Source organism: Peromyscus californicus, unplaced genomic scaffold, assembly GCF_007827085.1.
Source record: "Peromyscus californicus insignis strain IS unplaced genomic scaffold, ASM782708v3 Scaffold_11__1_contigs__length_118956290, whole genome shotgun sequence".
NCBI lineage: Eukaryota > Metazoa > Chordata > Mammalia > Rodentia > Cricetidae > Peromyscus > Peromyscus californicus.
The window spans coordinates 65,525,233-65,539,060 of record NW_026294402.1 but is presented as its reverse complement, the minus strand read 5'-3'; the positions used below and the strand labels follow the sequence as shown (position 1 = coordinate 65,539,060).

General features: G+C 40.4%; 1 protein-coding gene across 1 annotated transcript in view; it reads left to right on the top strand.

The window, feature by feature from the left end:
• Positions 1-13,574, top strand: part of Mindy2 (MINDY lysine 48 deubiquitinase 2) — a 63,674-nt gene extending 50,100 nt beyond the window's left edge. The window contains exons 7-9 of the mRNA XM_052713689.1: positions 1,298-1,471; positions 4,533-4,733; positions 7,192-13,574. Coding sequence (XP_052569649.1) covers positions 1,298-1,471; positions 4,533-4,733; positions 7,192-7,320 — 504 coding nt within the window. The 3' untranslated portion in view covers positions 7,321-13,574. The remainder of the gene's footprint in view (positions 1-1,297; positions 1,472-4,532; positions 4,734-7,191) is intronic.
• The last annotated feature ends 254 nt before the right edge of the window (positions 13,575-13,828 follow it).

Here is a 13,828-nt window from a genome sequence, read left to right as displayed (position 1 = left end):
TGAAGAACATCAACATGTGATTTTATTTTATTATTTGTTTGTTTTGAAACAGGGTCTCACTATGTGGCTCTGGCTGTCTTGAAACCCACTCTGTAGACCAGGCTGGCCTCAAACTCACAGAGATCCACCTCTCTATGCCTCCTGAGTGCTGGGACTAAAGGCATTCACCACCTCACCTGACCAGCCCGGGACTTTCAAAGGGATCTGTCTATCTGTGCATTATAGTGAGGGAGAGAACAGGCTATGAGGTTTGCTTTTGCTTGCCTTGTTCCTGTTAGAGATTAGAAGTGAAAAGTAGAGTTCTGGGTGACAGTAACGCTGGTGAGAAACAAAGATATAGTTCCAGGAGTAGCAGAGGGGCAGAGAAACTTGCTTGACGGGTTCTATAAGCCCTGCATTCATTCACCAGCACTGATAAATAAATAAATACAGTAATATCTTGTTAATTCTTTTTACACTTTCACTAAGAGTGCTAGCTTCTTTCCCACAGATTGCCACATTGAAGTGAAAATCCATTTAGTTGTTTTAAAGGTGACTGATAAATGAGAAACTTATTTTAAAGATAAGAAAGGGAAGAAATGTGGAAGTAGGAGTAGGGGAGGGACTCCACAGGCAGAAGTTTGCCCTTTTCCCTTAAGTAGGGGCAGAAGGGACACTGTGCTGTTGATCAAACAGCAACAGGACAAAGGACATGTGTAGCTCAGTCCTTTCAAACACCAACGGTGCTGGAGAGGTGTCTCAGCTTAAGAACATGCACTGCTATTGCAGAGCACAGTTCAGTCCTCAGCACCCATGTCAGCCTGTGACTCCTGCTTCAGAGGCTCTGACACACTCCTGGCCCATGGGCCACTGCACCTGTGCACCAACCCACACATGGACACATGGGGCTTGTTGTTGTTGTTTAGGAAAGGCTGGTTTGGGTTAGAGTGGTCCTATCAGCATACTTTTGTTAAGTAAATAAAATCAGACAATGTAATATATTTTTTGCATATGCTTTCTGGTTGTATCTTTCTATTTTATGAAATGAAACTATAAACAAACTATAACTGTTTGTCAGTTAACATGTCAGAAGCTCATTATCTCCTGATATACTGTGCTATGCTGACTACCAACCAGCTCCAGGCAAAACCAGGTGAATTTGAGCAGATGTCCGCTTGGTCTTTTTATTGAGTTGCACAGATCCAGTTAAAATAATTACTGTACTTCAAATATACGGCTTTAAAATGTTCCTTAAATTTAATGTTGGCTAGTTTGGGAGAATTTAACACTCCTTTTTCATTTGTTATTTCTTATTAAGGGTCAACTGTATTTGTTGGTAACAGACCAGGGATTTCTTACCGAAGAAAAAGTTGTCTGGGAAAGCCTACACAATGTAGATGGTGATGGAAATTTCTGTGACTCAGAATTCCATCTGCGACCTCCTTCAGATCCTGAGACTGTGTACAAAGGTCAACAAGACCAAATAGATCAGGTAAAATTGTTTTTCCCCACCACCCATTACATTGTCTAAAGTGCATATTCTCTTTCTTTTCTTTTCCTTTTTTTTTTTTTTTTTTTTTTTTTTTTTTTTTTTTTTTTTGAGACAGGGTCTTGCTATACAGCCTTAACTTGTCTGGAGTTCCCTATGTAGACCAGGCTCCCTTGAACTCAGAGATCTGCCTACCTCTGCTTCCCAAATGCTGGGACTAAAGACTTATGTCACCATGCCTGGCTAAAGTGCATACTCTTTTTTTTTTTTTTTCTGGTTTTTCGAGACAGGGTTTCTCTGTGTAGTTTTGGTGCCTGTCCTGGATCTTGCTCTGTAGACCAGGCTGGCCTGGAACTCACAGAGATCCTCCTGGCTGTGCCTCCTAAGTGCTGGGACTAAAGGCGTGCACCACCGCTGCCCAGCTTAAAATGCATACTCTTAATTGAGGCATGGTGATGTACCCAGCTGCTTGGAAGGCTGAGGAATGTCACTGAGCTCACAAGTTGGAAGCAGCCTGGGCAACATAGCAAGGAAAAAACAAATTCTTTTCAAGTGTCAGGTTTTTTTTTTTAATCTAAAAGTGTTGATTCATCTGTTAATTTTATTTATTTATCTATTTATTTATTTATTTATTAGTTTTTTGAGACAGGGTTTCTCTGTGTAGCCCTGGCTGTCCTGGCACTCACTCTGTAGACCAGACTGGCCTCAAACTCACAGAGATCTGCCTACCTCTGCCTGAGTGCTGGGATTAAAGGTGTGTGCCACCACTGCCCGGCTATTCATCCATTAATTTAGCTGTGAGTTCTCATATTTCCTAAATAGGAAAGTGATCATTCTATAGTTTCTATATGAACATCAGTTATACGCTATGATTCAGAAGGTTGAGTGTGTTGAAGGGTCATAGTGAGGACTTTGAAATTCATTCTAATTACAATAGAACAATTATATTGAGTGTTAAATGTGGAAACTGCATGAACTATGTCATGTTTTTAAAAGACTGCTATGTGGAGAATACATAGGAAAGAGATAGGCATAAGCAGAAACCAGTAATCCACTTTATTGTATTTATTTACTTAGTTTGTGTGTGGGTGAGTTTGTGTACCACAGTGCACCTGGAAGTCAGAGAATAGTGTGCAGATCTGTCCTTTCCTACCAACCATGTGGGTCCGAGGAATTGAACTCTGGTCATCAGGCTTGGCAGTAGGAGCTTACACACACACACACACACACACACACACACACACACACACACACACACACACACATTGAGACAGGGTTTCTCCATGTAGCCCTGGCTGTTCTGGAACTCGATCTGTAGACTAGACTGGCCTCAAACTTCAGAGATCCACCTGCCTCTGCCTCCAAGTGCTAGGACTAAAGGTGTGCACTACCACCACCCAGTGAGAGACAGACAGATAGACAGAGAATAAGTAAGTTAGAAAAATAATAAATTAGGTATAACTTTGACCAAAATGAACTTTTTCTCATAGGAGATAATCTAGGTATGTAGCTAGGAGAAGATGTAATTACCTAGTTATTGAATTTGACCATAGCTACATTGACTTTAAAACTCATCTTTTGGGGCCAGGGAAATAACTCAGTTTTAAAGTGCCTGCTGCCCACACATGAGGGCCTAAATTCAATCCCCAGAACCAATGTAAAAAGCTGGGAATGGTTGTATGCACTTATAATCTTAGTGCTGAGGAGGCAGAGACAAGATGATCCCTGGGACTCACTGGCCAGTCATGAAAACCGGAGTTCAAATTCCCAACATCCATATAGAAAGTTGGGCATGGCAATGCATCCCTGTAACCCCAGCATTAGGGATGGAGACAGATGTCTCCTGAGAGCTGGTTGACTACCTGGCTTAACTTAGTCCAAAAGATGAACTTCTAATTCACTAAGGTACCCTGTCTCAAGACTGTAATATAGAGAGTAACATGGACTGTCTCAAGACTGTAATACAGAAAGATACCTAATGTCCTGCTCCAACCACCAAAGGTGTGCACACATGCACATGACTGTACTACCCCTCCCCCCACCCCACACACACACAGAAAGAGAGAAAAAAAAACATGAATGACACTTGAGGTTGTCCTCTGCTTTCCACTCAAAGGCAACTTTGAGGCCAGCCAGGTCTATATAGCAAGGGCCTACCTCAAAAATGAGTAAGGGACTGGAAAGATGGCTCAGCAGTTAAGAGCACTAGCTGCTCTTCCAGAGGACCCCAGTTCAATTCCCAGCACCCACATGGTAGCTCACAACTGTCTGTAACTCTAGTTCCAGCAATCTGGCACCCTCACACAGGCATACATGCAGCCAAAAAAAAAAAAAAAAAAGGAAAGAAAAAGAAAAAGAAAAAAAAAGAGAGAGTAATTAAATAATGTAAAATAAAAACAAAAATCATTCTTTGAGCTGTATAGGTCATATATAGCTGTAATCCCAGCCCTCAGGAGGCCCAAGCACAAAAATCTGAAACGGAGACCAGCCCAAGATACTTAGTAAGACCTTGCCTCAGAGCAAAACAAAACAATTTTGAGGGGAGGGGGAGAGAATTGAATAAATAATCTTATGAAGTTCTTAGACTATTTTAAAAACAAATGTTAAATTAAAAATAAAAGCTTAAAATAGTGTTAGAGGGTGGGAGATATGTTTGAATTTCTATGTGAATGTAGAAAATACTAGATGGCTATAAATACTCAACAGTTACATCTGTTACAGTGATTTCAGCTTTCCTATTTCTGGTTTTCTATCTTGTCTGCATGTTCCATACTCACATGTTTCTTTTGTAAACAAAGAGAACTTTTTTCAGTAGCTTTCTTGAATGCCTTATTTATTGCTTGTAGAAAAGATTTCAAACAAATTCTAAAACTCTGTAGAGCAATGATAGTAATGAAGTAGATTTGTAGCTCTGCAAAAAAAAAAAAAAAAGTGCTTAATAGAGCTGTAAAAACCTCTTCTGTGAAAGCCATTCTCTGAGCTCGTTGATGGGTGTCTGTCTTCACGCTGGCTGGGTCCTGGGTCACATCTCAAAGCTGAAGCTGGTTGTGATTGAACTCCTCAGGACTACCTTATGGCACTGTCACTGCAACAAGAACAGCAGAGCCAAGATATCAACTGGGAGCAAATTCCAGAAGGAATCAGTGACCTGGAGTTGGCGAAGAAACTCCAGGAGGAGGAGGACAGACGGGCCTCTCAGTACTACCAGGAGCAGGAGCAGGCACAGGTGGCCGTGGCTGCTGCCACCACCTCCACACAGGTCCAGGTAAAGCTGCAGCTCTGTGACTCTCAAACATGACAGTCACTTTAGCAGCAAGAAAGTGTCTGTTTGGCAGAAGCAGTTGTAAGTCAGCTCGGGCTTTTCAGCTGTGTTAGCATGGCAGCACCCACGGCTTTGAGGTTGTTGGTTTGCTTTGGTTTGGTTTTAGATTTATTTCATGTGTATGAGTGTTTTGCTTGCATGTATATCTGTGCACCATGTGTGTGCCAGGTGCCTGCAGAAGTCAGAAGAAGGCATCAGATCCCCTGGAACTGGAGTTAGAGACAGTGGTGAGCCACCACGGAGGTGCTGAGAATCAAACCTGGGTCCTCTGCAGGAGCAGCCAGTGCTCTTAACTGCCGAGCCATCTCTCTAGCTCTTCCTGTGGAAGTTCTTCACATTGGTCTAAGTTTTTTACTATCCTAACATATTTCTGATTTCATGAAGACATTTTCTTAGAGGTTCTGATAAGATTATTTAGCCTTTTTCTTTTAAGACCTTTAAAGCTACAAACTATAAACTTGAACAAAGTACTTCCTTTCAGCTAGAGACAGTCTGAGGTTTTGCTACAAAGAGTGCAATTTTTGGAGCCACAGAGACATGGGCCTATAGTTCCTGTTGGCTCCTGCTCCTCCTTCCTATTGCAAACACTTGGTTAAAGCCCTCTGCCTCTCGGGGCCCCTTTCCCTATCAGTAAAACTTCATCTTGAGGTTTCTTTAGAAACAACAGTGCTGCCATTTAACTCAATTTCTAACACATACTCAGCACAAGCTAGCATCCCTCTCCTTGGCATTTTTGTTGATTTGTGTTTTAAGCAGCAAAGTATGACTGTCACACAGGTTTCTGCACGCTAAATCTCATTTTATGAATTGAAAAGTGTCCCTTTATTTGACGCTAACCTACACCATGCCAGAAGCCTTCCCTTTGGCTTGGGCACACAAGAAAACAAGATGTCTTTTAGGATCTCCTGAAACCAAGTACAGAACTCACCATTCACGGGACTGGGGCAGGGGCTCAGCAGGTGAGAGTATTTGGTGTGTAAACGTGAAGCCCTGAGTTCAAACCCCAGTACTCACATCAAAGGCCAGACATAGCCATATGCCTGCAACCCCAGAACTGTGGTGGGCAGGTAGGAGGGTCTCACGGGCTTGCAGGCAACCTAACGAGCTCCAGATTCTGGAGAGAACATCTTTCAAGAAAATAAGGCTGAGAGTGACAGAGGACACCAGATGTACACCTCGGACCTTGCACTTATAACACACACACACACACACACACACACACACACACACACACACACACACACATATACTCTCTCCATCTCTTTCTTCTCTTTCATTAAAATACATGTAAAACCTGCCTCTTTCGCCGGGCGGTGGTGGCGCACGCCTTTAATCCCAGCACTCGGGAGGCAGAGCCAGGCGGATCTCTGTGAGTTCGAGGCCAGCCTGGACTACCGAGTGAGTTCCAGGAAAGGCGCAAAGCTACACAGAGAAACCCTGTCTCGAAAAACCAAAAAAAAAAACTTGCCTCTTTCTTAATCAAGCACTAACTATTCAAGCTTAGTAGGTGAGTCCTACCATGTTAGAATCAGCTTTCCATTTCATTCAAGTTCTCTGATCCCATAGCACACACTTATTTTATACTCTCAGTTCTCAGGATTCTTGATTTTTGCTTTCAAGATCTGTTTGTTATGGTGTTTAATGAAGTCCTGATGAAATATTATAGTTTACCAAAATTGAAAGTTTAGCATAAAATTTTTTTTTGGTTTTTTTGTTTGAGACAGAGTTTCACTGTTTAGCTCTGGCTGCCCTGGAACTCACTTTGTAGATCAGACTGGCCTCGAACTCACAGAGATCCACCTGCCTCTGCCTTCCAAGTGCTGGGATTAAAGGCCTGTGCCACCACTGCCTGGCTACGTAAATATTTCTTAAACTAGAAGCTTAAGTAGTTATAGATAATTTTGTATTTAGAATAATGAGTACATAATTAATTTCACATTAATTATTTGTGTCAGATATCCTGTATATTAATTACTTTTCTCACACCTGACAGAAGCAACTTAGAGAAAAAGATTTGTTGAGATTTACAGTGAAGGGTACAGTTCACTGTAATGGGGAAGGCAGAGTTGGACGGTGCTCGGTTGGTGAAGGTGGGAGTTGGTGGCACAGCATTCCCTGTCCTTTCCATCAGGAAGAGCCGGGCAGGAAAACATGCCCTGCCACTTCCCTCATACCCACCCTTATATGGACTGCTAGGCCCTTTTCCCTAAGATACCCAAACTTCCCACAGCAACAGGCCAGCTGTGGACCAGGACCATCACCCAGCTGAACCCTAACACCTGTCAACAGAAGCCATGCAGCCAAGCATCTGTTTTTGTGAGGGTGCCTTGTGGTTCTAGCTAGCTCTGATTCAGTACCCAGGAAAGCTAGTCATCTCTTCCTGTGTGTGTTTCTCATACAGCAGGGCCAGCCAGCACAAGCCTCTCCATCAAGTGTAAAACAGCCTGGAAATAGTGAACGGAAACGCAAGGAACCCCGGGAAAAAGACAAAGAGAAAGAAAAGGAAAAAAACAGCTGTGTGATTTTGTAGGAAGTGTTGGCATCTGGAAACCACCTATGCAGATGACGGAAAGGAAGACCCAGTACCTACCGTCTGTGCCTGATCTCCCAAGGGATTTTGCTCTTGTTTTCCAGGGGAAGGTTGTTACTTTGTTACAATCAACTTTTTAAGTTACACAATACACTCTTTATGAGCTGGAGTTTTATGTTACAAGTTGGAACTGTTGTGTGTTGTCACTTGTAGCCAAATAAGTATATCACTCCTACTTTGTTTTTAGTGACATGGAAACTCTAATCAGTTAGTAAGCTACTGTGTTCTGTCTGACAATGGATGGAGGTCACCTGAGTGAGTCCAATCCTTCTAAAGATGTAATTATTAGCACAACTATTTCTGAAACATTTGTTAAATTATGTTCTAATCCATAAAAAATGAGGAGTTTAATATAGGGAGAGAAAAAAAGCAGGAATAAATGACCCTTCATTGTACATTGAACTGGTTCAGCCCTTGAACAGCTTTACCTTTCTTTAGTAATGTACATTTTAGCTATTATCTTGAGAACTGATAATGGAGCTTGGATCCAATTTAGATAGAAAAAATATTTTTTATTTTCCAATAGCAAAAAAAAATTACATGACACTAATATGTATAACCTATCCAAATCAGATACTGACTTTGTAGTGTTGTGAGATTCTGAGGAATTTTAACACCTTTAGGTAACCTGAATGGTGGGTTTTTTTTGTTTGTTTGTTAAGGATGTAGTTAGCGAGTGAGGAGGAGACCACACTCATGTTCAGCCTTGTAAATATGATGGCAGAGAAGAGCAGAGTTCACTGTCTACCTTTTTCTAGAATTACCTTGAACCTTAAATTTTAAATCATGTTTATTGCTAGAAAATTAAGCATAGTTATTTAAACCAATAAAAAGCACATTTCTGAAGGAGAGTTAATCTCTTGACTCTAGTGAAAAGATATTAATAAAATTCTGAACATAGCAGGAATCTGAAGGAATTTATGTAAAAGCAATCAGATTTTTTAACTTAATGAGAACCAAATAAACCTAAGACATCTTATATCATTTATAGGATTCTGGAAGAATATTTACTCAGCTTTGTGATGAGGCAGCACATATTGTATTTCTAGATCCAGTTTGGAAAACTATCCTTAACAGTCCTTTTTCTATACTTTGTATTTGAAGTTTGTTTCAGTCATTTTTAAAGATTTTTGCTGGTGCAGATAGCTGTGTGATTTGCCCTAAGCCTCAGTAAACTTGTTTATTCAGGAGCATCACAAATTGAACGTCCAGTTAGAGACTATTTCTTGTGATCTGGAGGCAACGAAAGACTACCCAAAAAAAGTAGTCTAGAGTTTCTTAAGACTATTGTCATTAACATTCTCCATGATCCCAAACCAGCTGTAGGATGAATCTGTATGTAAAAAGTAGAGTTTTATTTATGAAAAGTATTATTCTAAGGGGAAAAAATTCAGGGCCATGCTGTATCCTTTATATTCTTCTCTATTACATGTCTATTTATGTTCTTTGTTATTTCTTCAGATTTCCTATGCTAGCATGGGAACTAATCAGAGAATATGCCGGGGTATAGAATCTGTGTATAAAATACTTGGTCAGTCTCTTGGTTCCAGCCTAGGGTGAGTACGAATTGACAGCGGTCAGACCCCTTCGGGTGGCCTGACCTCAGCACAGACACCCATGACAGACAGCACTCTGATGATTAAAGGAGAAAGCTCAAACCTCAGGGTTTGCTTTTCCCAGAACAGTCTATTATTTTAATTTAAAAAACGATAAACCTTGAGTGATTTTAAAAAATATACTTGAGGCATATTTTTCCATAATTATATACAATATCTATTTATTGCCCTTGAAGAATCTATATATAGAAATTATTGTTATTTTTACTATCTTAATTTGTTCCAAAGATAATACTGCCATACTGCATTCCCTCTAGAAGAAAAAAAGAAAACACAACTCACTCAAAACCAGCATCTCTGCTATCAGATAAGTAGACGTCAACGTGCACTTATGACAAGCAATGCATTGTTTGCTAATTCAGTCTTTCCTAATGTCAGATTTCCAAGTCGGTCTTGGCTACATTCCTGGAATGGTTTGATATGACAAGAGTCATAATAAGATATTTGTTTTGATTACTGGGGGGGAAATTAAATGTTTGACTCTATTAAAACAAATTTCTGAGCTGCTTTTCTGTCCTCAAAGGTTGTCAAGGATCTAAACTGCTGTGTGCTTATTTCCTATGTTCTGCTCAAGGTAGCAAGTGATATTCAGGCATATTGTTCCTTATTTGGGTACATAGGACATTGAAATGGTATTTTGAGGGATTTTTCCCCTCATAATACTTTGTAATACTTGAAATTGTTATACATATCTTGCTAACGGATGTTAAAATTTAAACATTTTGGAGCTTAGTGTTTCTAGGCTCAATTTCAGGCACATTTGACTCATGTGCCCCCTCAGCATGAGAGCTGCAGAAGCAGGTGGAGGAGCAGATATGGTCCCTGGCTTTTCTCTTGCTTTCAAAGCACAGTCTCAAGGTTATTGGCCAGTCTTTATTAAGGTGGATTTCTCATGAGTAACCCCATTGTATTAACAGTGCTATGACTTGTGCTAGTTTATCAATACCTAGAAGCGTGTGTGTGTGTTTCTGAAGCAGGTTTCCATGACTTCTGTTTGAGTCTCAAAGCAAAACTTCCTATCAAATTTAAAAGTTGTCATTTTAAAAATATGCACTCAGTAGGAGCTTACACACACACACACACACACACACCAGGTCTAGGAGTGTCACCCAGTGGTAGAGCATTTGCCTGGAATGCTCAAGGCCCTGGGTTCAATCCCTAGAGCATGTATATGCGTATACACACTGAGTATGGTGTAAAGCAGTTAATCATGGCATCGGCTTTATGCCCAGCCAGTATTCATGGGTAGAATAACTTCTTCCATGTTTTAAGGTCAGGATAGGATTTGAGCAAGACAGAGGCTTAAGTTTGGGATTAGGTTTATATCTATCTTGTTTTTATTGCCTCACTTTTTTTCAGTTGGACAATTCATCCCCTATTATGTTTTGAATTCGTCCTCATGTTCCTAGATCTTGGCTTACCTAAGCAAGTTAATATCAGATATAAGTTGACTAAACTCATGTTAGCCATTCTGTACTCACACGATACCTTCATAGCATCTTGTTTTCTGTGAATCATAAACTCAATGCAGAGCCTGAGGACCAGAAGGCATGGGAGGGAAAGGTATGCCTTGTGATCACTATGTTAGCATGTGGACAGACCTCCTCTGTAAAATCCTAGCAAATCAGGGCAGAATTTCTAGAACTGCCTCAGTCTTGCTTAAACTTTTAGACATGGTCTTGCTGTGTAGCCTGCTGACCTGGAATCAACTGTTGTAGCCCTGGCAACCTTCAAACCCAGAATCGTCCTGCCTCAGCTTTTCACTGCCATGATTATAGGTATATGTCACCATACCCAGCTCATTTAAACTTTCTTTTGAAAAGCAAACAGCAAACATTGCATTTTACTTAGTTTTCTTATTCATTGTACCGGTTTTTTTTTTAATGATAGAAATGATTACAGGTTTACACCTATCACTGTCTTAGGCATATAATTTAAATTGAAAAATTAATGTTTGACAAAATAAGGCAAAGACATTAAAGACAGTCATTCATATTTTATGGAATTAGACATGTGAAATTCTGGATCATTCGATGTTTGAAAACTTTGTCTGGGCATAGTAATACACACCTGTCACCCACCTTTGGGGAGGCTGAAGCAGGAGGATCCTGAGTTCAAGGCCAACCTGGACAAGTAGTAAGACCCTGTCTCCAAAAACAAACCTGCCTTTGTCTTGTTTGGCAATCACTGTGCGCCTCAGTTTACTCTGTGTGTGGGGTGCTCCTCTTCCACCGCTCCCCAGTGCTCACTTCTCCCAAGCACATGCCATGCTCTGAGAACCGAGAATTACTGAGATCATCACAGACACTGCACATCCTCCGTTCTTGAATGTGCAGACTTTTATAATGACTTAAATCAGTTTTTTTAGTGCTGTTAGAATTTGTAGAATTATTTCAAATATGGCATCATGGCTTTCAAAAATATATTTTGCAGTTGCTTTTGTATTCGGAAGGCTAGTCTGAAGACCAGGAGGGTTTGGTGTAGAAAATGCACTCTACTAAAAGACCTGTTCTCCCAGTATCTTTTACAGATCTAAGTGTTTCGAGCCCCTTGGTGTTCCCCTCCAGAGTAAAGCAGCGTCAGGAACTGACTGCTCTCTCCCCTGTAGACTCCTTACTTGTGGTTTAGTGTGAAAATGAACTCTGATGGTGTGCAAGGCAGCTGCTTTAGACAGTGAGTGAGAAATGGTAAAAGAATGTTTGAAACTTCGAGTCCTTGGTTCTCTGATAATTTAGCAACTTTTGTTACTGATGCCCAACATTTTTTAAACTGTTAAGAGGAAAAATTATGAAGAATTGAGTTTACTTTTCTCAGCAACAGTTGAAAATAACTTTTATAATTAAAAGCTCCCTGAAGGGAATACATTACAGAGAAGATAAAACAGGAGGATACCTTGCAGAATGCTGGAAAGCTTACTTTGAAAATTTATCTAAAATTTAATTCATGCATGTCTTTACTTAATCCTGGTATTTCTGCTATTAGGAAATAGAGCTTAACAAATTGATATATGCATATATTTTTTTACATGTAGGATTCTAGTTTCTATCTTCTGAACTCAAGAAAACTAAACACAAAAAACAGGGTATAAATCTTCAACTCTTGCCTCAAACTCAATGTTCCTTTGTCCTGACAAAGGTTAGACTTGTCTAATAATCTGGTATCTTTTAGGGCATGATACACTCCCATTAACTAGTTGAAATACCATGGCAGAGATAGGAAACCCAAGCTTTGCCCCAGGGTAAAGTTAAAGAACAAAAGCCCCCTCATCTCAGAAAGTGCCCACTTTATCTAGCATGAATTGTAAAGACTTACTCAGCTCACATAGGAATTTGTCACTGGTCACCTTTTAAATGGTCAGTCCTGCACTGTCACATCTGCAGAGGCCAGGCGGCCCTGTAATCAGATAGATGCACAGTGCAGAGTCCTTCGGTAGGCAGTCCTAGCTCCTGTGGCTCCAGCAGTCACTTTACAGCTTTATGTGGAAAGTCAGGGAGCCGAAATGCCCATTACATCACAGACCACCGGCGACATCTGGACAGACATGCCCTATGAAGCAGCTCTAACCCACAAAATGAGTTTTAAGATAGAGACTGGTGTTTCATCTTTGAAAATGCTGTCTGGTTTGTGGGAATGTTTGTTGCTGTTCTTTCCCACCCATTATTTGTATGACATAACCACTGTGAAAGGATGTAGCGTCTCTTCACTTCCCAGTTTTGTTTTTAGGGAAGCTTTGCTCTAGTTAAGCTTTTGTTAAGACTTATTTTCCTCAATAAAATGACGACTACTATCACAGATCACATAGGACCAGATAATAGAAGCGTGATGTGTGACTGCTAAATGACAGAGGGCATAATTTCCCAGGAAAGTCATTTCCTAATGCCTGCACGTGACTCTTCCCTTGATATGGGCTGCAGAAGTAGGTTGAAACATGGAGCAACAATTCAATGGAATGCTGACTGAAACTGTCATTTTGAACAGTAGTAAGGAAAAGAAATAGGTTTTGTCCTCCACGTCAGTGAGGCTAATTTGCTGCTGACACATGGAGCTGAAACGGGCTATCAGAGCCGACTGTGAGGACTGGGTACCTCTGCTCACTTTTCCTGTCTGTCCCAGCATCTTTTCTCCTTCTAACAAGTCAGTCTTCTGCTGTAAATGCAAGTGCAGAATAACAACACAGAAGTACTGGGATATGTTCTTGAAAAAAGACACCTAAAATGCACCTACCCATCACACGGCTGAACTGATTTCTGTGAAATAGACTTATTGTTTTAAATGCTAATTATGTATGCTAAGAACACCTCTAAAAATTGTGTCTTAAATTTCTAGTTTCACTTTTGGAAACTACTCCTGAAAAGACATTGAATACAGGTGGGAAATATAAAATGTTCTGACACAATGATTCAGTATTATTCAGTGTTTAATATGAAATTCATTGTTGTATCACAAGTGTAGTGTCATTGGATTAAAATGTTGGATGTTTTTGTTAATATACTTAAAACTGTAACCAGTGAATAACATCGTAGTATTTTTTATTATAGATTATATTTTATTTCAATAAACTTTGATATTTAGACCGAACATTCTCTGTGTCAGCTCATCACACTAAGCTGCTATCTGTGTGGTTGGTCACATTTACCTGAGACTCACTTAGATCAGTGTTGGACACAAGAGACAGTAATCAACTCTAAACTGCAAAGTGGAAACCTTGATTCTGGTGAGGAAGGGTCACCATCTCACACAGCTCTCCTGTCGGAGAAATCAGTTCAGGAAAAGATGCAAAGGAACTGTTTCCTCCTTCCACAGTGGGTTGGGCTGCCAGGCTACCACCACAA